Source organism: Candoia aspera, chromosome 2 (genome assembly GCF_035149785.1).
Source record: "Candoia aspera isolate rCanAsp1 chromosome 2, rCanAsp1.hap2, whole genome shotgun sequence".
Classification (NCBI taxonomy): Eukaryota; Metazoa; Chordata; class Lepidosauria; order Squamata; family Boidae; genus Candoia; species Candoia aspera.
Window position 1 is genome coordinate 67,288,359 of NC_086154.1, and position 26,454 is coordinate 67,314,812.

A 26,454-nucleotide genomic window follows, 5' to 3' on the forward strand; every position below is an offset into this window, starting at 1 on the left:
ATTAATCAGTTAGATTTTTACTGCTTGTCCGTGTTTTCTCAGCAATTCCCACAGCACGTAGCCTTTGATCAATTCTTCTGCAAAAGCTAAAATGTGTGCCTGCTGCTCGCGAGATGGGAATGACATTAACATGGCACTCATAAAACAATCAGAAGCCCTCAAACAGAACAGGGCATAGTAATATTTAATAAAAGCAGGCACATAATCTTCAGAATTAGCATTTTGTGCCTTGCTGTACCTTTGGGAGAAGAGCTTTTATTTGTGGAGTGATCATTATTATAACAAAGAACAGCTACCTAATAATTTCCACTTTTAGTTGGCGATATGCTATGAGCATTTCTGAACCATTATGCTAAACTGAGGCAGGGTAATCATTTTATTGTCACTGTTTGAAGGAAGGAAATTCTCTACAATACCTTGGGTGGCTATTAAAAATGAGAGAAAACCCCACAAACAGCACTGCAGTTAATGACAACAACTTTGGGGAAGTCCTTGTACTTGAAGTGGCGTGGAATGCTTTGTGCACAGAAGCACAGTGGAAAACTAAGCAAGGTCCTAAAGGCAAGAACTGGTTGGTGTTGCTTCCCTTTTCTTGATCTGGCACAGTGTTTCTCAACCTTAGCAACTTTAAGATGGCGGACTTCAATTCCCAGAATTCCCCAACCAGCCATGGGGTACGGGAAATTGAAATCCACCCATCTTAAAGTTGCCAAGGTTGAGAAATGCTGATTTTGCATGTACAAGTAGAAATGCAAGGGTTGAGCCTATTTGACTTGTAATGTATGCAATGTTTTGAAATTTTAAGACTCTCCAGGGCAGTGTTTCTCAACCTTGGCAACTTTAAGATGGGTGGACTTCAACTCCCAGAGTTGCATGCAGCATGCTGCTGGCTGGGGAATTCTGGGAGTTGAAGTCTACACACCTTAAAGTTGCTAAGGTTGAGAAACACTGCTCCAGAGAAATGTTTCTAAATTTTAGTAGGTTTATTTTTTCTTCTTTTAGAAATTGCTTAGACATTTCTTGTGAGCAGAATTTTCCAGATTTTTAACTAAATTTTTGCTGGTTTGAAAGCAACCTTAGAAAGCAATCTTGAACATATGTGGACTGTTCCATTACCAAGTTTTCTGGAAACATACTGGTTCCCCTTTTCTCTTTCTTCCGTCACTACAATGAAGGACTTTTGCTTTGAGCAAAATTCAGAGACAATCTAAATATGCGAGGCCATTGTTTTCATACAAACCTACAGGATGGTAGCATGATTATATAATTAACTCACCTGGAGTTTTACAGGTCACATATCATGTGTGAAATGTTAGTGTTGATTCAGTAAAGCATGCATTTAAAATGTCTTTCAGCGTTGATGACACTTTTCCATACTATCTTGTATACTATCATGAATTATACTTTTTTCTGATGGGGAAATGCACGGATATGCTTTTGAGAAGTGAAGGAACTGCAGGCATTGTACATCAAATCCAGATAAACTACAACCATCAGACCAGTCAGCACATTAAGAAATGGCAACTTCTTAGCCATGTATTGATACTCATAAACCTGAGGGCCAAAAGAGTCAGTATGCTAATGATACCTCTGCAGTGAACACAACTGCTATTTAAATAAACAGTCAAACAAATAATAGATGCAAGAGGCCCCAAGTAATGGGACTGGAGGCAACATCAAGTAAAAGCTTACCTCTGTTATGATCATTTGTCTGAGGCTGGCATTTGCAGAGAGCTGGAAGCCTTCACTGAATATGCAAATATCAGCTTCAACTAGGGATGGGTCATTTGAAACACAACAGGAGAAAAGCCTTAAATTTAAAACCATTGTTATTCTATTGATGCCTAGGCTGCCATACAGCTGCTCCATACATTGTTTTAACTGCATGTCCAATCGGGCCTTAAATGGTATCATGGATTGGTTTACAGCTGGGGTGAGAAAGTAGAGTTGGTCTGTTTCTATCCTACCAGGAAAACATCGCTCTTGTATCCCTCCAGTGCAGAATCTGCTACCTGTTTTCTCATTTTAGTATCTAATACAGAATATCTGTACTAATTTTGTTCAATGGTATTTTATTTCGGTGGATACAATCCACTGAGTTCTCCCTCCCATTTATCTTTTGGAGTTTTTAATATTCGGCATAGCTCTTGAGACCAAAGTCTTATGTTTGTCCATTCCGTTTGAAAAGGAAAACACAATTCATCCCATAATAAACTTGACAAGGAAGCATAGGAGAGATCTGCCACCTATATTATGTTCACGGAGCTATTGATCATTCATAACTTTTAGGAAAATAAGCTATCTACAAAAAGCACATTAGAATACTTGGTATGTTTAGGTTATATTATGGGGTTTGTGCATGTACTATTAGAGTGTAACTGAGAAGCAGTTTTAATTTTTCTGAGCAGTCAAGCCCATTTTTATAAACCAGTGAGATATTTACATTATATAACCGTCTCCAAATTCCAAAGGGCATTAACTCTAGCATGTTGCAATGCTCTTCCCACAGCAGTTTTGGAGGGCCGATACAAAAAAATTTCATATGAGCTGGGATTGTGCTCCTGTGGGCAAGGGGCTATTGAAACTACAGCTCATGTCCTGCTATACTGTATCTTCTATAAGGATTCATGGACCCATTTTGTAACTCCCTATTTGATAAAATACCTGGGAAATTCTGATCTTTTTAATGTACATTTGCTGCTAACTGATCAGTATGATTCAGTTTCTTTGAACGTGGCTAAATTTTGTTATACTGTCTGTAAAATTAGGCAGACTTTGATTGCCCACTGATGATCCCACCATTAATATTATCATGTTTTATGTTATTTTATTTCAATGCATTTTATCCATATTTATATAAATTTGTATTTTATTTGTAATTCTGGTCTGTGACCGTAATAAAATATTGAATGTGGAGTTTCTTCCTTTTCCTTCCCTTATCTCAAAAAGGCAACAGGAGTGAATCTTCTTATAGGCCTTGGCCTCAAAACAGAAGCCAAAGCAGTCCACAAAGGATTACAACCCTTAGACAGGCAAAGGCCTGTTATGGCTTTTGACAGCCTTGCCAAGTTTCTAAACTCTCCATCTTTACATTTTAAATTAAATTTTAAAATATTTACAATTTGAAGTTATGCCTAATTCAAATCATTCAGTTCTTCAGAAGTATTGTTCATTTTTATTTAACCTAAAAGGCAAACCCACCAACCCTTCTTCTTTACGTTCTCCTATTCAATACAATGATATTTTTCCATGTTTAAAACCAGTTGATGATTGGCTGTGATTTAGAGAATAAAAAACTTTGATTTGTCAGATGTGGTTTATCTTGTGAGAGCTTGAGCTGGCCAGGTTAAAAGCCAAGGGACCAAGATCAAAAACATCCAGGGGCCAATCTGTTCTCCCCCTGAAAAGGAGAGGCTCTTGATCCTTTGTGATGGTATAGAAAGAGGAAAAGAGGTAGCATCTGAATTTGCAGACTGCAGATATAGTGCTCGCGTCCTAGGGTTTGCAGTAGGTGGTTCTCCTCATAATGAAAGACATTACTACTATTTGCAATAGAAGTATCCTTTCAGTGATATGGCTTTGAATCTCTGTGTAGTTCCAGTAGGCATCTGGGTGAAACCTGACAGACATGAAGAAAAGATGACTAAGAATTGAGGATGGGGTGCTCTTCTACAGTAGAAAGCTTGAAAATAGTACTATTTGCTTTGTGACCATTAAATTTGGTGGGTGTTTAAGAGATGACAGAACCCCTTAAGTCTGGAAGTGTTGATTATCTTTCTAATGTGTCGTTGAATTACTGGATTGCTTCTGCAAACTGCTCATGTTCAAATTTCCTAAAGAATTTTCTGGCCAAAAAGGAAAAAAGCATTTTATATCATAATGAAGTTCATTGACAACTTGTTCTTAACGGTTGGTAATTTGGGGGGGGGGGAAGAGATGGCACTTCCTAGAAGCAATTTTCATAATTTTTTGGTCTATTTTTGCTGTATTCTCATTACTTAATATTTTTATTCACACACACACACACACACACAAACACACACTCATGCACACACTCATGCACGCACGCACACTTTGTCCTTTCTGCAGTGGTTGACTGCAGAAAGGACCATTCAACCACTCAATGGTGAATGGTTAAAAACTCTGTTAATGGTATTTTCCTTTGCTTGCTTAATATTTATTTACATTTTTATTTATTTTCTGTCTCTCTCTCTCTATATATATATACACACACACACACACATATATGAAAAAGAAAGGAACAAAATTACTTATTCACATTTTTCAACAAACAACTTCATATTAAGCAGCTGCTTTTAAATGAAGCCTGTGTATAGAAACAAATCAAGTGTTTTCTATTGCCATTTTCCCGCATATGCAAAATCCTTTCAAGCCTATTTATCTTCAGAGCAACCCTGCGTCCTGGGTCAGTACTCTCTCATTTTTTTGAGCTGGAATTGAGGCTGGGAGGAAGGAACTTGCACACGGTTATAATCGTGTGCATAAATGGGATTGAGCTGAGGCCCCAATGGTATCATTTTCCCCAGGCAATTTGTATTTGGATAGAAATACCTGATTATACAATACATAAAGTTTCCTAAGTCTTAAGGCTGCTCAAAGCCATCCTCTTGAAGCTCAGAGTGGTTGCTTGGAGGACCACCCATTGCATGTGTTTGTGTGGGTGTTTGTGTGCATGCATAGATGACAATTCTGTCAGGTTGACTCCAAACTCAAGCCTATGCCTAAATACCAGACAATAGGGATTTGGGTGCAAGTCTAGTTTGAGCACACATGCTCTACTGAAAGTCCTGCATATAGTCATCACACAACACAACTTCAGTGCAAGATGACTATATAGTCCGTTGAGAGTTCCAGCTGTGATGCAGTCTCAGTCCAACATGACATGAGCAGACTTGCATATGCATAGAAGTAATTTCCCTTCTCCTTCTCCCCTTCCTGTTCTCATCCACACGCCAAATATTCTCTGGTGAGTCCCCCAACCACTCAGAGCAGATTTGGGGAATATGGAGGAAGAGAAATTTGATCTTCTAGCACTGTCCAGCTAACCTTTGCTGACCTTGAAAGGGGAGAAGGGTTAGATCTAGTTAGTGCTAGGATGAAAGGCCATCAAGAAAATCCCAGGACTTTGGCTAGACTGGGAAGTTTAAAAGATATCCTAGAAGAAGACAAGAGCAAACTGTTCATATATTGTTTCTAGGCAAATTATATGGATATGTCCATAATTCACCAGGAGATGCAGTTGACTATTGTCTGTTCTGCCCATTGAAGGACCCCACTGCATATTTCCATAAAAGAAAGTTATTTATTTATTCAATGTGTTCACCACGCAACTCTCATTGACTCTGGTTCACAAAAGACTACTCAACTTTTGGCTGAAATCAGCTAACAGAGCCTTTCCCCCCCTACTCTGTGTCTACAAAAACATGCAGAAGAGATGAAGGGCGGGAGGGGGAAGTGTGGTTCTTCTTCCTAGGCTTATTGACATAAATTCACTCAAATATTTCTTCTTCCTCTTCATATGATGTTTTTTTGTGGGATTCCTCTTACCATGAGTTTGATTACAATGGGATGGATTGAAGACTTTGATTTTAAGAATGCACCTTTCCACAGGCAGGTTTTTATTTGCACATGAAGATGTGCTTAATATGGCAGTCATGTGGAGAATAAGATACTGTAGATAAAAGAAAGAATAACACTGAGTCATCTCTCAGCCTTGGCATAACAAAACTGTGCCATTCCTGAGTTAGACCCAAAGGTGATGCCCTGAAAAACTGTAGTAGTTTTTGAACCAAAGAAGATACTCTTTGCCCAAAATTGTATAGACCTCCCTCACGCCATATCACCTAAAATGAAAAGTTAAAAAGGATATATACTGTAAATGGAGGCTGCTCAGTTCTTGCTCATTTGGTTCATGCTTCCACTTTTTAGGTTAACTCTAGATTGCACAAATTCATTATAACTAGGCTAGAGAACCTTTCTGGCATGAACTATAGATTTTTGCACTCTGTTCAGGTGATTGATAATTATGTTTCATCCTTTCGTAGATTAATCAATGTTATTAAACAGCCATCTCTGGATTCATTAAAACACATGTTACTGCTAACAAACATAAGGTTAAAAATAGGACTGTGGCTTCATTTTCTGGTATATAATGGTATATTTTTAAAAAGATAATCCATTTTGCCCCTAAACCTTTGCAGAGATCTGTTGTGATTCCAAATATGCTCTGTATATATTTTTATGATTGTGAAGTGCCAAAACTACTTAAACATAATCATACAACATGGCTATTTGCCATCAAAAACATTATAATCATGAAGCAGGTTCACTGAAGCAACATTATGATAAATCTCAAAAAGAAGACAGGATCATATTTTGTACAGGCACGAACTAAGAATTTTAAGAATGTACTATTTTCTCCAGCCAGTCAATCTTGGCCCAGCAAGGCTGCTCTTTTCTTTCAATGGACCACCAACTATGATTATCTTTAAAGAGGGGAGAAAAAAACAGGAACAAAATTTAAAATTAAGAGGAATCATTTTCTTTTCAAGGATCTGTTCTGGAAATCTTTCTCACACAAAAGAGGGGAACAGTGTGAGCCAGACACAGAAAGGAATCCAGAATTTTCATGTTAGAAAAGCGAGGGGTAATAAAAGCTTTCTCTTCCCCCACCTCAAGTCTTTTATCATTAAAATCTTGTTCTAACAGCCAAATCCTTCTTTTTCATGTGTATTGGAAAGCAGCTACACCATGTATCAAAGCCATCAGTCCAAGTGAAGGATGGACGACAGGAGGTGCCACTGTCATCATCATAGGAGACAATTTCTTTGATGGGTTACAGGTCATATTCGGCACCATGCTGGTCTGGAGTGAGGTAGGTGTTCTCTGCAAATTAATATCCAGTAACTTTGTCTGGTTTATAGCCAGCTTTCTTTCTTTCTTTTGGGAAATGTAGTGTAGTAACAAAGGAAATTGTTTATAATTCTGCATGTTTTAAACAACCAGGGCATGAGAGACACCTGTGGCTCATATCAGCTGTCCCTGTTTATATTTATGCCTTTATTTATGAAGTCTATCCAATACATTCATATTTGAAAAGTAAACCTGTGAACATGCCTATAGTGCTGCAAATAATCTAATTAGAAGCAACTGTCAGCCTTGGTAAATAAATCACTGATTATTTCCAACATCAGAAACATTAGTTCACTTGAATGTGAAAATGTTGATGACCATAACATTTTAGTCTTCAGCCCCCCCGCCCTTTTTTAAATGAGAGACTGACTTTGTACTCTTATGTCACTATATTCCTATCTTGTTGTTGTTGTTTTCCTTTGCTTGCTCTGTGCAATTTCCCACTATTTTTTATACCACCGCTTATTGTCCATTTTACAAACAGGTATAAACTTATGATCTTATCTGTTGTTCCATCATGCAATTTCTTATTCCAATTATTGCTGTGATAAAAATGACAGTTTTAGAAGCAACTTCAATGTGTGAGCATACGTGTGGCATAAGCCCATCTCACATACACGTACCTCAGAATGTACATAATGCAGATGTGCAGTAAGTACATTTTATGTCTGCATTTCCCCAAATATGGAGATCTCAAAAGGGAGAGAAATTACCTCTGATTGCCAATGCTAATCTCTAATGAGGTGTTTGAAACTCCTGGGTATGGAGATCTTCAGGCATTAGCCATTTATACAGGCAATTTGGAGACATGTGTCAGGCATCAAAAGCTATGGATGCTATGGAAAGCTATGGATGCTGTTCTGTACGGTGCAGAAGCTTGTGAAAAAACTAGAGTAGGGCTTAAAGAGATTAACCAATGTGGCATGCTGTTAGGTGCTGCCACCGAAGTGGCTGAAGTGATGCATTGCACATAATGTACCTTAGGTTCACTTCCCAGCATATCCAATTATTTCACCAAAACTGTTTGGAGGGTTGCTTTCGGTTATAGTAACACTAGGCTAGATAGGCCTGGCATCATATATACAACTTTCTATGTTCAAATGTCCTGTTCTTAGAGAGGACAGTTGCAGAATTACAAACAAGCAGTGAACCAATCAGGTGCCTGTATGTTTGCATCAGCTCTGAAAAATGGAATTATCTGATTATGTGTTTTATAAAGCCTTTGATGTGTTATTCCATATCGTGGTACATGATACAACAGTACCATCACCATAATAGGAGGAGGAAGGAGTATTAGGTATGTTCGCCACCTTGAGTTATTTATAAAAATAATAAAGGCAGATAGAAAACAAACAAACAAACAAATATTACTAAAAATAGGATGTTAATATTTATGAGTTATATCCACCCCAAAGCCATTGAATACATTCTTCGCAATGCATTTGTCACAATGAATATTCATATTTATCTTTCACAGACTTAAGTGCAATCTCCATTTTTCGAAGTGCTTTTAATGAGCTTTCCCTAAGAAATACCCAAAACAATATAAGTTAAAACATCATCTATTGATTTTTGGGGTAGCAGGATTAAGCCCATAGCACGTTTATTGCTTTTTGATTGAAGAAACCAAACACCAAGACAAAAATGGCAAAATACAGAATTAGAAAGAGGAAATAAAGATTTATAGCAAGTGCATACGAGTTTTGTACTTTTGTATGGATATTTGATTTTCGTTAAAATATTGTGGCTCATTTTAGGGTGCTTATAAAGATGTGAGCTGTGTAATATCATCATGAATTTGTCTTGAGGTTTGATTGACGGGTAAGACCTGGTAGCTTGATAAATGCTGCTGGCTATAGAAGATGCTTCTGTTTGTAGCGTAGATGATCAAGATTCCCCCAAGGTGACATTCTTATTTTGTGAAATGCAAAATGAATAAGAGCTATATCTTAGATATGGTTACTTCTACATGAATCTGAGTAATAGTAGATATTACCCTTTGTTTAACAATATTGAGACTTCCTTCAAAACAAAGCTAGGCCAGAACAAAACTGTAACTGTCCGTATAAGCAAGTAACTTTTATTAAAATGTCAGAATTTTTAATACTTTTATCTTTCCTGTATTACAAAAATGATCATTACATGAGATTAAAACCAAAAACACCTAGAAATAAATTTCATTCAGTTTTCACTGCAGTCCAGAATGAAATATAGCCAAATATAGTTAAATAACTGATGGATGGAAATTTTAAAACATCTTTATTCAGATTCCTACCTACCTTTATTATGTATAACAATTGTATTTAAGAACATATTTGAGAAACAAGAACCAGACCAAAGTTTCATTTCTGAAATAGTGATTTTTTTTTCTGTTGCTATATGCACTGTATAAACAATTTGCAGTGTAAATATTATAATTTTATTTTCTATGTATTCAAGCTTTGTAATTGCAGTATTTATACGCATGAAATGGAAGCTGATTATCAAGCCATTTCTCTTAAAATACTATGCTGGTGTGAGCTTCATTAAAGAAAATCGGACTTCTGCTAGCTGAGCATGTAGAAGATAGGAGATGCATGTTAAATATGCTGATTTAATGTGATTTTGGACTACATATTTATTATTTAAACATACATTTCAGTTATAGGTTCTATAACATAATTGCAACCTTTTTCACTTGGAAGAGTGCATCAAAGCATAATTTGTCTTGCTAATTGTGTATGGAAACACAGATACTTGAGTTTTCAATTAATCTCTAATTAAACTGTCACAATAAACATGATTTTTTAAAAAATCACATTTAAAAAAAGAAAAGAGAAATTATGTTCACTTGGGTTATACTTTGTATACAAGCAGCCAAGTAGAACAGAATTAAAACATCATTTCATTTCTGAGATTTTAAAAAAAATATATTAGATTTATACCCCACTTTTATTTTGTGCAACTCCAAGCAGCATACATAATGCTCCCACCTCCTATTTTTCCCATCACAGCAACCTTGTGAGGGTGGGATGGGCTGAGAGAGGATGATTGACCCAAGGTCACTCAGCCAGCACTAATGCCTAAGGAGAGACTAGACCTCACTGTATCCTAGTTTCTGGCCCAGCATTTTATCTAGTAGACCAAACTGGCTGTCATATATACATCAGATTAAAATTCAGACATTAGTTGGAACAATCAGTCGTTGAGAGAGGGCTTTTGCTGCAGAGGTGTTATTCCTGTGTGCTTAAGGATGTAGAACCTCAAATGACCTTTAATTTTTCTGGTTAATGTGCATTTGCCATCCTGAATCTGATTCTGGTTGGATATATATTTGTATTGTTTGTGTGTGATTAATAAAAAAATATGGAATTCATTGTCATATGATGTGACAATGGCTGCTGGCTTGTGTTTTTTTGTTTGTTTTTAGTTAGATAAAGCATGTAATTATCAAATGAAATCTCCAGGTTCAAAGGCAAATGATGTCTCAATTACAGATGCTACTGACAAACAATAGGACAAGGTTATTCTTTGATGCCCTCTTTGCTGACTTAATTGAAAGACATACTGTAGTTGGTTATTCTTAGAAACAACTAATGGACTTGACACTTCCAGTTGGGCTCTTTTAAGGTTCTTGTAATTCAAGCCTGCACAGTAACTGTGAAGTCTTTTTGTAGATGGGTGATGCATAACTGACTTTAGTTAAATTAGTAGCCAGCACGTGTGGGGTGGGGGAACTGAATTGGGACTCTGATATGAAAGAGGAAGTTTAAGCCCTTTATTCTTTCCCTTTCCCCATGAGCTATTGTGTGAGAGACAGATGAGTGGTTTCCCCCCAAGACAGCGACAGAAAGGAGAATATATAGGGATATTCAAAGAGCCCAAACATTCTTCTGTAGTTTGTTGTTGAGTTAGCTGACATGGAAGCTTCCAGAGGAGGGAGTGCAGCTGCAAGACTGATGATTTATTTAAACTGAGATCTGAATTGGGAATCTTTCCAGAGTACAGTGACTATGCTGCTGCTGCTGCTGGCAGATTCTGGGATTGTGAAGTTTGGAGCAATCTCAAGAGCTTCCAGGGCATGATCTGAAGGCACATGGTCTCCTATGTGGGTGGATCAAGAGTGCCAGGAAAATCTATGTACACTAGTTTAGTGGAAAAGGAACTAAGTGATAGATTAACTATAAGGCGGCCTGCAAGGAAAAAGACATAAGATAATTTATTTTAAAATGTATCCTTAATAGTTCACAAGGGTTTGTTTTATTCTGTTTATATGGATTTGTCACTTCTTCCTGATAATTCCAGGTATATGGATTACTTTGGTTCATAATTTTTTTTTACGTTTAAAAATTGGACCTTCCCCATTTGTAGAACTAAACAATTGTTAGATAAATTATCCAGTAGTGTCAGATTGAACAATTCATGAAGTTTGAGGCCAATTAAGAACTACACTCTCACAACCCAAAGCCAGTGAAGCAATGTTGTAGTTTGTCTGAGAGAGATTTCAAGTCAGTCTTTAGCAAGATTCCAAGAATGCTGATTTTTAATATAGAACAACTCTATCTTTCTTTTCGTTATAAATGTTGCATGCTCTGCTCATGACATGTGTTAGTGTCAACCAACAGGACTAGTTGGAGTATGGTAACTTTCTTATAATAGCCCAAACTAATTTTGACAAGTGGACTATACTTTCATACCTCAAGATAAGTGATACAGAACCAACAATAACCATTTGAAATGCATAACACATGCAACAATAGCCTCAATAATTACAGGTCATAGAATAAAGCTGAAGTGTGTCAAACAAAGATTAACAATCTGTGTTGTTACAGATAGAAAGACCCACATGTTCAGAATTGTAGAGGCACTTCCTCCTATCTTTAGCATTTAATCCACTGCAATTCCCAAATGAGTTAAGAGAAATTATTTGAAGCAGATGAAGTAATGCTGTGGTAGAATAGTTTATTTAAAAATCTCAAAAGAGAAAGGCTGTTAAAGTCAGATCTAATTCCTGATACAGTTACAGAGATGCACATATATACATAATACAAATCCACATACCACACTATTATTTCGTGACCAGGCTTGTGAAAGTAGCTCACAACATTTTGTATGCAATTAATACTTCAAAAGCTGTATGTTTTAAATCACACAAAACCAGAATCATCCCAAATAAAGCAGAATGAGTATCTGAGGTCAACCCTGTGTTTCTCTCTCTTTCCTGGAGTACTCTACATGGAACAATATTATATAGCTCTGTGCTTGGAGTAGGAATTCTAATTCTGATAAATAGTGATGGATGGTTACAACAAAGGAATATCCTATTACATCACGGATAATGCAGTGAAACAGTATAAAATATATTAAAGCTAAGTACTCTGAAGATACACGGATGTGCTTACCTTTTCCATTGTCCCCACTGCAATGTAGAAAGGCTTTACTCTTTGCTTGATGGTATTCTAATAGGACACTCATATTGGATCTGGCATTTGCTAAGGGAGCAAAATGGAAATCCTTTGGGATTCATTAGTATAAAAACTGCAAGTTGGCTCAGTCAAAAGTTGTGGTTTGTCACAAGAAATTTTCATACCTAGAAGTAAATGCTTGCCATGTATGAAAAGAGAGTTAATATAATTACGTCTGGGAAATGGAACATTTGCAAATATTGTTGTCATTGGCTTTTATGCTAGTAACTTCAAAAATACATTCAAACACTGACAGATTAATTATATGTTCCAAAGCTTTGTTCTGTGATCTGAAAAAATGTGTTACTACATAACTATTCTATATCTAACCAATTCCCTCCATTCTTACAATTTCTTCTAGCTTATTACGCCTCATGCCATTAGAGTTCAGACACCACCCCGACATATCCCTGGTGTGGTAGAAGTTACATTGTCCTACAAATCCAAGCAGTTCTGTAAAGGCACACCTGGAAGATTTATCTACACAGGTAATGTTGCTTTAATTTAAACACAGGGTATTATGGGGAAAGATGTAGCTCAAGGACCTTTGGTGGTGTTGCCATTTTGAGACTACTGTATGTATTGCAGTGATGAATATTCCAAATTAATGCAGATTCCCCCAACACAAAGAAACGTTCGCCTTTTTTTTAATCACAGGACAATTTTAGTAAGAATTTGTATCCTGTGAAACATCCAACCATGCATTCAGTAAAGATGTTTACTGATTATATTCCAGTGGGAAGATAATAACATCACAGCCTGATTAAAAAATCAAGTTCACAGTGGGAGGAAAAAACATTTGGGTGAACTGGCTCTTAGTAATATTTCCTTTAGAAATTTGAAGGACTGAGAGTCAGGTGAAAAGGATCAGAACCATGTTTGCTTTTTATATCTTTTCTGTCTTCCACAAAATAAAGCTCAAGGCACCATGAAGCAGTGATCATATAATTAAATACAATTACACAAGTGGCGTCCATTACTATAGAGTCATGTCAGGTCTGATATCTTATCTTTGAAAGGAAGAAATGTATGTCCTCTAATGAACTGAGAAATTCTCTGGATAGATCATTTGTTCATCTTCAACTTATTATGGGTTGTTATTCTCTGTTGATTGTCAGCAGGAGAAGTTCTGAACCTGCATCCAAGTATTCTGTAGATGTTAAGTTTTCTATGCTTATTTGAGCTGTTCTGTGTGCATTGTCAGAAGCAGAAGTCCATGCCCCACTCTCAAGTATTTGATAGTATACTTAGAGATTTCCCCATAAATCTTAAGTGCCTTTCTACCCTTTACAAGGAGGAGGGTGACCTTCCTTGGGTTGGTGCCTCACCTTGATTCTCCAGCATCTAGAGGGCCACAGGTGACATCCCTAGAAGAATGGGGATATCTCTGGAAAGAGAGGAACATATTATTTTTGTTACTGTGTTTTCCTTTTTGATAAATTTTAAGAGGAATATAAATGAGGCTTCTAAAAGGCAAATCCCTCCCATTTCATCTGCCAATCAATCAATCAATCTAAAAAATGCCAAAAACCCTCTTACAGAAAACACAATGCTGTCTTTATTTTTAAAAGAGGGATAATTTTTTCCTGCCAGATTGCAACTGCACAAACTCCAGGTGTTCGACTTCCTGTCAATAGTACTTCCCTATATTGGCAGCATGGGTGTAGAGTTGTCACTCCTCCTTGCAGGAGGGATGGATAAGGAGGCTGCAGGCTAGTAACAGGCATCCCAAAACCCTTTCACATAGCAAAGAAGAACACACAACAGTAGAAATGGAGTTTCTGTCATTTTTTGTGCTGTGTGGAAAGTTGGGAGTCACAGCATCTGAATGATACTGACCTTCTAACCACAATTAGTATGCTTGTTGAATTGCAGCTTGCAAGAGTCTGATGGCACCAACTGATTTGGCAGCCCAGCCCTAAATGGGACTTGGCCTGGAGTCAAATGACTTGTCACCTCCCTGAAGTTTACACCCATAATTAGCAGGATAGCCCCCCCTCCCCCAAAAAACTTGAAAGACAGAAAACAGTCAAGGAGAGTTGCAATCTTTTCCCAGAGATGAATTTATACTCTCTGATATATATTTCAGTTGACAGGTGCATCTTTAACTTCTCTGGGTTGTTTTAAGTTTTCCTTCATTCAGTTCATTGTCAAGATCAGGCAGCGATTCAGGACAGTTTCCATGGGTTTTGATGGAATAAAGAGAATAAAATAGAGATAATGAGCATATTGGTGATTAGAGATGGATGAGAAACGTATTCAAATCTCATTCAATGCAAGTGTGCCACATTTGCTTTTCACTAGCATATATGCAAGGAAAACCACATATAAAAATGTGTATACAAAAATTCCTTCCTTCCTTCCTTCCTTCCTTCCTTCCTTCCTTCCTTCCTTCCTTCCTTCCTTCCTTCCTTCCTTCCTTCCTTCCTTCCTTTAATGTAAAATAGGCCAAGCCATGAAAATCAGAATTAATAGTTTCCCCCTCCCAAACTCACCACAGCTCAGAGAACTTCCCCCTATTATGTTTTTGATGCTAAATAACAATAGAAACAAGATGGATAAACCAAAGCATATAGGCTAATGACCAAGGTATTGAACAAAAGTCCTCCAGTGCCACTTTCAAAATACCTGCCAATCCTAGGCACTTAGTTATGCTAGCTGGAGTTATGAAAATTGTACTCCAAAATTGTACTCCAAAGTATTTGGAGAACTAACGTGCCTACCCTATTGTTGATGTTTTCAAAAATTTCAGTGTTCCAGCAAAACCAATGGGAATTCTGTCCTCAGTTCAGATCATTTATTAAAGCACCCCAAACAGTCTCCATTTCAGTTACTGTCCAGAAGTCATGCTTAAATAAATCTAGATGGCTTCCTTATCTAGTTACTCCTGGACTTAGGGTATCTTCAAAGCCCCTGTCCAAAAGATTCAAATTTTGGAAGCTGGTCAGAAAGTATATATAATACAGGATGTTGTGGTGGGGTGGAGTGGCATGGAGCAGAGGCTACAAATAATGGAATTATATTTATTCTACTGTGTTGTAGAGATGTCCTCACTACTGTCTTTATTCACTTTGCTAGCTCTCCCATTCTTCCCCCACAGTTCTTACAAACCATTAAAGCATGGGCTGAGCATAGATGTAGTAGATTTCTTTACTCCAAGGATGTTTCTTATACTCTCAGGTCATATATATGGAAATTTCCATTATAAGAAGTCAAATGGGAATCAAGATCATATGTCTGATTTCACTGACCACTAGGAATAGGAAGATATAAACGGATGACACATTAAAGGACATTTGGAGGCTATCGAGATATATACACTCCTTGACCAAGCCCAAAGGCATATATTCAGTGTAAGCAGACAGATTCTGACTGCTATACTTATCTAATGCAGGACATATCGATATGAAAAAAAAAAAATTCTGAGCTTCAGCCTGCTAACACTGAACCTCTCAGTTTGACCATGTATTAGACAAAAGTTTGGCAGCTTTCCTGAGCTATCTCAACTGCATTCACCAGAAGTACAGAGTGATGACACAGTGCTTAACATAAGGAGGATTTTGGAAAGACTGTGTTTGAATAACCTGGCTTCAGGATATCTGCCAGAAACTGTCAAAGACTTATGACCATGGTTTTTCAGCACATTTATTTTTGAAAACTATAGGGACATTAAAACTTGATCATACGATGCCAGTTCCTACTTAGTGCAATATTCAGATTTATTCAGAAGTGAGTGCTCAGTGGAGTTTCTTATGAGATAATATAATACTGTAGTGTGTGTTTCTGCATGTGTGTGTATGTAAGTTGACAGTATCACTGAATGTAATAGGTGAAAGGTGAAAGGTCCCCTGTGCAAGCACCGAGTCATGTCTGACCCTTTGGGGGGACGCCACTTTCGCATCATTTTCTTGGCAGACTATAGCGGGTGGTTTGCCAGTGCCTTCCCCTGTCGTCGCCTTGCCCAGCAAGCTGGGTACTCATGTATTTAATGTAATAGAGCCTACCGTTAAATAGAGGTCCAGTGAAGTCCAAAGCTTTGATGTGATCTTTGAATGTTTTCTCATTGTTTTGTTTTACAAAAACCAGTTTGATTGCCATGACTTGTGGATATGGCGAAAATTGGATCAATATCACCAGTGCTCCAGGACTTACTTCCTTTTAGCGCAGCTCACTTTTATTTGTTATTCTTCTGTATCCCATAAGGACACCCCCTTTCCCACAATCCTTGTGAAAGCTTGTTTGCTGTGGTGTACAGTACTGTAGTCTTACCTTCCTTAACTGGTGTGGATATATCTAACATTGTACAGATATCACCACACTGAAGAATTTTGATACATTTTCCTTTATCCATGTTCCATTAAACGGGTACCCATTATTTCCTTATATCTGGCCCAGGTTTATTTAAGAAGACCACTACTCTGACATGCATTTTACATGAAAGTTTGCTGGGATGAGGTATAATATTTCACTTTAAGCTCTTGTTTAACTCAACCCCCTCTTTCCCACACATGCCTTTAAAATGAAGTGGCGATGTTGTGGGGGAGGGGGCAATCCACTGCACTTAAAACCGACAGTTATTTACGTTCCCAGCTCAAACCCTGGTTAGCGGCAGTTCTGCCTCTGGATTACTGCTCTTCTGCATCCAGACTGGCATTTCAGCTTCTCTAAGCCCTAGCTACCCACAACCACTGATCACAGTGGGGAGGGTGGAGAGGGTTTGTGCCTGAGTGTGGGAATTTTTTTGTACAACATCTTTGTATATAGAGCATACAAGGCTCTAGACAATGCACGTTGGATGGTTGCAATGGTTAAAAAAAAAAGGAGGAAATTGGTCTTCCCCCTCCCCTGTTTTTATCTTTCTGTCTTACACACATGTAATAAACACACTTACTTCTCACCTCCAGAGATGCCTCCAAGCCCTTTAAACAAAATGCAGGATTAGAGCAAGCCTGCCTATCAGTTTTAGGTAATTGAAAATTATAGGATTGACCCAAGAGGAAAATTTAGTTTGCACTCCAATCACTTTTACAAATTAAGGAAAATTACTACAATTTTGTTTAGCTAAGGTTTCACACTGAGCTCACAAAATTAGCTTAGCTGCCCTGACAAAGTCAGCACTTTGTTAGTGATCAGGAGAAAGAGGGGAATAATAGACTGTGGTGTGTACAAACGAAGCATAGAAAAAGCTATGATGCTTTACAGAACTAGGCCAAGTGGTTTTAATTAGGATTATTAGTTCATTGTAAATTTTGAAGAACAATCAAACTAGCAGATTAGCTGTTTCTTTTTAAGCTAGAATGTCTTGCTATTCATTTTTCCCATGAGAACTTCTTTTAACTCCCACATAGCCCCTCCACCCTGGGAGTCTTATTATGGGTCTACAGGAAATGGACCAATTGGAAGTTCTGATACTGTAACATTCCACAATTGCGTTCCAGTAGATGGGAGTTTTTCCACAGTGTTGTCAGTGAATTCAGTGTTCTGGAACGTTTTATGAAACCACAGAGGCCAAATGTTTTCTCAGAGGAGTTTGGCCTCTGTTTTTGGCTGAAAACAGTGAGACATCACTTGGTGTTTATTTATCCTGCAATAGAGAATGAGAAAAGAGAGGAAAGACAGAAAGAAAGAGAAAGGGAGAGAGAGAGAAAGAGGGAAAGAGAGACAGTGGGTGGTACAAAAAACATTTAAGCATACATTTCTCTCTGGTGAAAATGTCTCTGTTAATGGCCCCTTTTTGTGGTTAGATCTTATTTAGAAGAAATTATTTTTAATCAGTGTTCAGCAAAATATCCCCTCAGGCCACCTGTCTGTAAACTGTTCTTCTTTTTTTCCTTTACTGCTAAATGCTTAAATTCTCAAAAGAAAATGCCTAGTGACCAATTATCTTAAATTCCCCCTCCCCTTTTTTTAACTGCCAACAACTGAAAAGTTTGAACTGTGATAGGTTTAACTGATGAATCAAGATCTGCAAGCAAAGAGAAATGTTACAAATTTTAAAGTATTTTTATGGAAACTAAATAATTGTTAATTTAATTGAAGGGAATGTTTAAATTTCTTTTACAATTGACTACAAGGAAAACAGAGTTATTTATTTGTTGAACAATATTTATAACCACCACAATCCTGACAGTATTAAGTATACAAACAGAACCATTACACTTTAATGATAAGGCTAAGTCTTAAACACTTCTCTGGGGGTGAGCCCTATTGCACTCAGTGGGATTTTCTTCTAAGTAGATTTGCACTGGATGTTATATGAGGGGAATAGTATCTAGGATACCATTGTTGATAGTACTAATACTGCTGAGAGACCTAATAGGACCAAGAGGACTATATTCTCCCCATCTAACTCCAGATGTAGGTCATCTACTGCAGTGACCAATGCTATATCTGTTCCAAGACTGGGCCTGAATCCTGACAGAAAGCGTTTCAAATCATCAATTTTTTTCTATCCTCTATAGCCACCATTTTCTCAATAACCTTCTGTAATAAGGAAAAGATAAAACTGAGCAGAAGTTGCCAGATATGGTTGGATCCAGGTAGGGCTTCTTTAGAAGAAGGCACATCACCATCAGTTTCAAGGCAGGTTGGAGCATGCCGTCCTCCAATGAAACAGCCTCCCAGATCCAGCCACATCCTGCCTAGGACCATGAATGAACCAGGAAGAATATAGATCAAGCCTCCAGGTGACAGGCTTCAAACTACTGGCTAACTCAAAAAAAAAAAATCTTGCTCATCAACAACCCTGTCTAATTGGCATGTAGACCAGAAGCTGCTTTCTCGACTAAGAAACCCACAAACTCATTTGGCATGCCTGTATGACCTTTGACCCACCCACCCTTTCCTAAATGGGTCTGGGTTACTTTAAACAGGGTTGATGGGTGAGAGTCTGCATATGAAACAAGTGCAAAGAAGTATTTTGCTGCTCTTATTGCCACTGTGTAGTCTCTAACTTGATTTTTAGCAGGGCTCGGTTGTATCTTCTTATTTTCTGCCACTGTCATACTAGACAGATTTTCAGTTGCTTCACTTCCCTTGGCTCCTTAGTAAACCCAGGAGCCACTCAGGTTCAATGACTAGGCAGAGGTCCTGCTGAAGCAATCTCAGCCAATGCTCTGGCTCCCTTCATATTGACCAGGGGTGAGAGAACTACCTGCCAAATTCTCAGGAATCTCCTCACTGGATCCAGTAAGTGCCTGGGGTGGGCCATCTGAATGGGTCCATTGCCCTTGCTGAGGTCCAGGGCTCTGGGATCCATAGTTTAATGAAGTGATTTGATCATGTCAAAGGACAGATGTTAATGTCCTCCATTTCCAGATTGCATTTCATCTGCTTCAAAGTAAACACCAGGTCCAGCATGTTCCCTCCCTCATGGAGACCAGGACTTGAAGACTAAAATTACATTAGGGCAGAAATGTTTTTTTTTCTAACAGCTTACTTAGATCCAGTGAGAAAGAAGGTCTTTTCAGTAACAGTGGAGAAGGTTGCAGATGACTTACTTCAGTTTCCTGAATCTTTATCAGTCAGGGAATCAACAGTTGTTGCCTAATTTAGATAGGATTTCTGGGTGGTGACCCAGTAAAATCTAGATGTGAATGGGAATAATAACATTGAAGAGTAACATCTATTGCCAAAAGAAATGAACATTCATTCATTACATGTAAATATCCTATGTATTTTAGTGAATTATTAGCATGAGGCACTTTATGGAACCAGGTTACTTGCAGGACCACAAGCTAAAGTTCATACATCTTAAAGTTCCTGAGGCTGAAAAACACTGCTTTAAAGGTTAGCTGTTGTTTTAGGGTGGAGGAGTAGTTGCCAAATAAATTTTAAAATAAATGCCTCTGTCTGTCTGTCTGTCTGTCTGTCTGTCTAAATATAATTTCTCTGTCTTTTTTTTCCCCTTCACTTCCAGTCAGTTTTTTTTCCTTTTTGAACCTTGGTTTCTGGTTGGTATATATAAACGTGTACATGTATATACACACACACAAATGTATCACAGGCACATTTATAGGGGAATCTCCAGCATTGCTTTCAGCTAGAGCTGGCAGCCCTAGATGCAGAGGCTGACATTTTAAGGATTATTGTTTGTGTTTATCATTTTATTTTCCACTACTTTTCCTGGTGAGTGTGAGGAGGCTGTCATCTTAAATTTAAAGTCATATTTCTGGTTTAACTTGCTTTCTGTCAGCTTTTATTTTCCTTCGAAGGTAAGCACAACGTCTTGAATTATGTCAAGAAGTAGACACAGGAAACCATTGCAATTATTTAAATACTGATAAAAGTTATATTAAATAATAGGAAGTGATTTCTACATTTCAAAGACAGTCCAGTGCAGCACATTGCTGACTTTAAGCTGAAGAAAGAGCAGTAATTGTGGTTAATCTATCTGTGTCCAGAAGACAGTCACATTACCTCACCAACTTCAAACAGTGGAAGATACTCAGTGTCAGAAGGATCACTTGAGCCTTTGGTGACAAGGCAGCATAGTGAGTGTTTCTTAGTTGTAAGCCTGATCTTTCAGGGTGAATACAATTCCATATAAACCAGAAGAGTTCAATACTATCTTCCCATATAGATTAATCAGTCAGCAAATACATTTCCATTTTATCTGGATAGAGCTTTAGATTGTTGAACTTCATCCAGTCCAAAACTGAGCCCAAATACTGTTTCAGCACTTCCTCTGCCTCATTCAAGTCTGATGTAAAGAAGAGACTGACCTAGATTATTGATCTCAGTTTGTGATTTTATGTAAATGTTATAAGCTACTGGGGACCAAGAGAATTCTACAGGACAGTCTAGCATAAATGTCAAAGAGCTGATCACTAAATTGATGACATCACACTGAAATTGGCCATCCTGGCAAGAACATCTAACATTCCTATGTTAGTAGGAATGCAACATCAGTGTTGGGGTTGATACAATGAAATCTAAGTTTGCTTTCCAATTACTAGAATAGATGATGACTGAATAAAACACAAAAGTGGTCATTAATAGATACTTTTGACTTCTACAAGATCTGCATGCTTAATGCAATTTTAGTTATAAACAGAATTTATTATTTTGAGTATATTACCACTACATTTCCTTACAAATATATCTTAAGTCTTAAGGATACCTGAGCCTTTCAGTCTTGACTTTTCCATAAGGGAGAAGTTATCTTGTCTGCCATAAGGGAGTAAGTTATAAGGTTGTGAAACAAATAATCAAAATCCTCATTCTGTCTTCCATTCCCCACCCCCAAATGGAGTGACCACAAGAAGGAAAACGATAGTCCATAAACAATGGCCCAATTCATAATTTATGTAATAGGTGCTAGAAAGTACCTATTACTGATGGAAGTACTGTTTCCACCATAAGGTTGGAAAAACTGAGAAGAGTATAATCAAACATATGTAATGTGGCTGTAAATTGTTTGTCATAATGGTATTTTTACAGTATGCTGCCATTTCCAAACTATACATTTGAAGTAAAGGATTAAGAGACTATTTTTTTTTTTAAGTGGTAAGGTAGCTTTTATTGCTTTTTGCAGTTTTCATGCAGTCCTTTTGATTCCTCAAGCTTCTAACAAATATGTTGTTGTTTATTCGTTTAGTCGCTTCCGACTCTTCGTGACTTCATGGACCAGCCCACGCCAGAGCTTCCTGTCGGTCGTCGACACCCCCAGCTCCCCCAGGGACAAGTCCGTCACCTCTAGAATATCATCCATCCACCTTGCCCTTGGTCGGCCCCTCTTCCTTTTGCCTTCCACTCTCCCTAGCATCAACATCTTCTCCAGGCTGTCCTGTCTTCTCATTATGTGGCCAAAGTATTTCAGTTTGGCCTTTAATATCGTTCCCTCAAGTGAGCAGTCTGGCTTTATTTCTTGGAGGATGGACTGGTTTGATCTTCTTGCAGTCCAAGGCACTCAGAATTTTCCTCCAACACCACAGTTCAAAAGCATCGATCTTCCTTCTCTCAGCCTTCCTTATGGTCCAGCTCTCGCAGCCATATGTTACTACGGGGAACACCATTGCTTTAACTATGCGGGCCTTTGTTGTCAGTGTGATGTCTCTGCTCTTAACTATTTTATCGAGATTTGTCATTGCTCTTCTCCCAAGGATTAAGCGTCTTCTGATTTCCTGACTGCAGTCAGCATCTGCAGTAATCTTTGCACCTAGGAATACAAAGTTTTTCACTGCTTCTCCATTTTCTCCCTCTATTTGCCAGTTATCAATCAAGCTGGTTGCCATAATCTTGGTTTTTTTGAGGTTTAGCTGCAAGCCAGCTTTTGCACTTTCTTCTTTCACCTTCATCATAAGGCTCCTCAGTTCCTCTTCACTTTCAGCCATCAAAGTGGTATCATCTGCATATCTGAGATTGTTAATGTTTCTTCCAGCGATTTTAACTCCAGCCTTGGATTCCTCAAGCCCAGCATGTCGCATGATGTGTTCTGCGTACAAGTTGAATAGGTAGGGTGAGAGTATACAGCCCTGCCGTACTCCTTTCCCAATCTTAAACCAGTCCGTTGTTCCGTGGTCTGTTCTTACTGTCGCTACTTGGTCGTTATACAGATTCTTCAGGAGGCATACAAGATGACTTGGTATCCCCATACCACTAAGAACTTGCCACAATTTGTTATGGTCCACACAGTCAAAGGCTTTAGAATAGTCAATCAAACAGAAATAGATGTTTTTCTGAAACTCCCTGGCTTTTTCCATTATCCAGCGGATATTGGCAATTTGGTCCCTAGTTCCTCTGCCTTTTCTAAACCCAGCTTGTACATCTGGCAATTCTCGCTCCATGAACTGCTGAAGTCTACCTGGCAGGATCTTGAGCATTACCTTACTGGAATGTGAAATGAGTGCCACTGTTCGATAGTTTGAACATTCTTTAGTGTTTCCCTTTTTTGGTATGGGGATGTAAGTTGATTTTTTCCAATCGGATGGCCATTCTTGTGTTTTCCAAATTTGCTGGCATATAGCATGCATTACCTTGACAGCATCATCTCGCAAGATTTTGAACAGTTCAGCTGGGATGCCGTCGTCTCCTTCTGCCTTGTTATTAGCAATGCTTCTTAAGGCCCACTCAACCTCACTCTTCAGGATGTCTGGCTCTAGCTCACTGACCACACCATCAAAGCTATCCTCGATATTGTTATCCTTCCTATACAGGTCTTCTGTATATTCTTGCCACCTTTTCTTGATCTCTTCTTCTTCTGTTAGGTCCTTGCCATCTTTGTTTTTGATCATACTCATTTTTGCCTGGAATTTACTTCCGATGTTTCTAATTTTCTGGAAGAGGTCTCTTGTCCTTCCTATTCTATTGTCTTCTTCCACTTCCACGCATTGCTTGTTTAAAAATAATTCCTTATCTCTTCTGGCTAATCTCTGGAATTGGGCATATCTCCCCCTATCACTGTTGCCTTTTGCTTTCCTTCTTTCTTGGGCTACTTCTAGTGTCTCAGCAGACAGCCATTTTGCCTTCTTGGTTTTCTCTTTCTTTAGGATGTATTTTGTTGCCGCCTCCTGAACAATGCTGTGAACTTCTGTCCAGAGTTCTTCCGGGACCCTATCTACTAAGTCCAGTCCCTTAAATCTATTCTTCACCTCCACTGCATATTCCTTAGGAATATTAGTGAGCTCATATCTAGCTGATCTGTGGGTCTTCCCTAATCTCTTTAGTCTGATCCTAAATTGTGCAAGAAGAAGTTCGTGATCGGAACTACAGTCAGCTCCAGGTCTTGTTTTTACCGACTGTACAGATGTCCGCCACCTTTGGCTGCAAAGGATGTAGTCAATCTGATTTCGGTGTTGTCCATCTGGTGAAGTCCATGTATAAAGCCGTCTCTTAGGTTGTTGGAAGAGAGTGTTTGTTATGCAGAGTGAATTGTCTTGGCAAAATTCTATCAGCCTATGTCCTGCTTCGTTTTGTTCTCCCAGGCCATACTTACCTGTAATTCCAGGTGTCATTTGACTGCCCACCTTAGCATTCCAGTGTCCTGTGATGAAAATAACATCTCTTTTAGGCGTGTCATCCAGTAGGTGCTGCAGATCCTCATAGAACTGCTCTACTTCAGCTTCTTCAGCATTTGTGGTTGGGGCGTATATTTGGATCACTGTGATGTTAGATGGCTTGCCCTGAATTCGAATTGAGATCATTCTGTCATTTTTTGGATTGTACCCAAGCACTGCTTTCGCCACTTTACTATTAATTATGAAGGCTACTCCATTTCTTCTGTGGTCCTCTTGTCCACAGTAGTAGATCTGGTGGTCATCTGATGTGAAGTGGCCCATTCCAGTCCATTTCAGTTCACTGACGCCCAAAATGTCTATCTTTAATCTTGACATCTCACCAATAACCACATCCAATTTGCCCTGGCTCATAGATCTCACATTCCAGGTTCCAATGGTGTGTTGATCCTTAGAACATCGGATTCGCCGTTCACCACCAGCACCGTCGGCCGCTAGCCGTCCTTTCGGCTTTGAGCTAGCTGCGTCATCACGGCTGGGGCTAGTTGAGCTCATCCTCTGTTCCTCCCCAGTAGCATTTTGACCATCTTCCGACCTGGGGGTCTCATCTTCCGATGGTATACCGACATATCTCTGGTTGTACTGATCCATTTAGTTTTCAAGGCAAGAATACTGGGGTGGGTTGCCATTACCTTCCCCAGGGATCGCATTTAGTCTGACCTCTCTGTCATGACCTTCCCGTCTTGGGTGGCCCTTCACGGTTTAGCTCATGGCATCATTGAGGTGCTCAAGCTCCAGCACCACGACAAGGTAACGATCCTTTGCTGAAGTCTAACAAATATATGGTAGTGATAACTATTATCCGACCTTCATAGACAGTAAAATGTTTGTTTTCATTGCAGCTTCCACAATATATAAATGTGCAGAGTTACTGAAATTTATTTTGCAGATCCTTTCCTTTATTTCTAACATATCACATCCTTCTTCCAAATTTTGTTCTCTATGATTGATCTTAGTAGGATTTTACTTTCTGTTAGAAAATAGAAAAACTGCTGGTGTATTATTGTACATTTAAAAAAACCCATCAAAGCACTTCCACTGAAAGAAGTAGAATTTTAAATGCTGATATAAATATATCACATATATGGATGCTTCATTTCATGGATTAGAAGGCATATTACCTACAGAGAGGCTTAAGGTGAAATATATATAAATTCACTGTGAAGTTTAACCTGAACTTTCGAGTAATATTCATTGGCACTTTTATTTCAGTGTGTATCTGTAAAAAACATAATGTATATCCTGCTTATTAGAAGGTGTATTCATGATTACTAATTGATTAATAATTCATATTGATAACACAGGAAGCTTATGTGGGTATTGGTAGTTTTTCCTACACAGATACTATGTGAGAGCATTTGTAAATCTGGGAAATGGGCAGAGAAAAGGGATCCTATTCTGATATTGGATTATTTCCTTTATTTTTTATTCCTTTATTTAATTAATTTCTATAGCCGCCAATCTCAACAAGTGACTCTACATTTATGAACAATGTAGGAAACAGTGGTATAAAAAAGACTAGGGGCATATTTTATTTTTATTTATTTTCCATCCTGCCTTTATTGTTTTTATAAATAAGTCAAGGCGGGGAACATACCTAATACTCCTTCCTCCTCCTATTTCCCCACAACAACATCCCTGTGAGGTGAGTTGGGCTGAGAGAGAGCGACTGGCCCAAGGTCACTCAGCTGGCTTTCATGCCTAAGGCAGGACTAGAACTCACAGACTCCTGGTTTCTAGCCTGTTGCCTTAACCACTAGACCAAACTGGCTCTCTTTTTGGCTCATATACCAAAATATATATTTTGGCTCATATACCAAAAACGTTTCACTAACAACAACAAAGATTTAAGGTGCTATACGGTAGTTTAAAAAAAATCAAAGAAGCATAATTTTATATCTGATTAGAGCTAGTTACTTTTGTGGAACTCTAAGTTTCTTAAGGACTATGCCCTGTATATAGCCATCTTACATTAATAACGGCTTGTCCACTGAATAAGAGAATAAACATAATGCCACCCAGAGCTGTTGGGAGTTGGGCAGCATAAATAAGTAAATAAATTT

The 26,454-nt window shown here is 38.3% G+C and overlaps 1 protein-coding gene across 4 annotated transcripts in view; it reads left to right on the forward strand.

The window, feature by feature from the left end:
* Positions 1–26,454, forward strand: part of EBF1 (EBF transcription factor 1) — a 390,547-nt gene that overhangs the window by 314,622 nt on the left and 49,471 nt on the right. For 2 of the 4 annotated variants that reach the window (XM_063292129.1, XM_063292126.1), the window contains exons 9-10: positions 6,762–6,895; positions 12,739–12,865. In XM_063292129.1, coding sequence (XP_063148199.1) covers positions 6,762–6,895; positions 12,739–12,865 — 261 coding nt within the window. The remainder of the gene's footprint in view (positions 1–6,761; positions 6,896–12,738; positions 12,866–26,454) is intronic. The other 2 variants (XM_063292127.1, XM_063292128.1) reach the window with 1 other exon arrangement.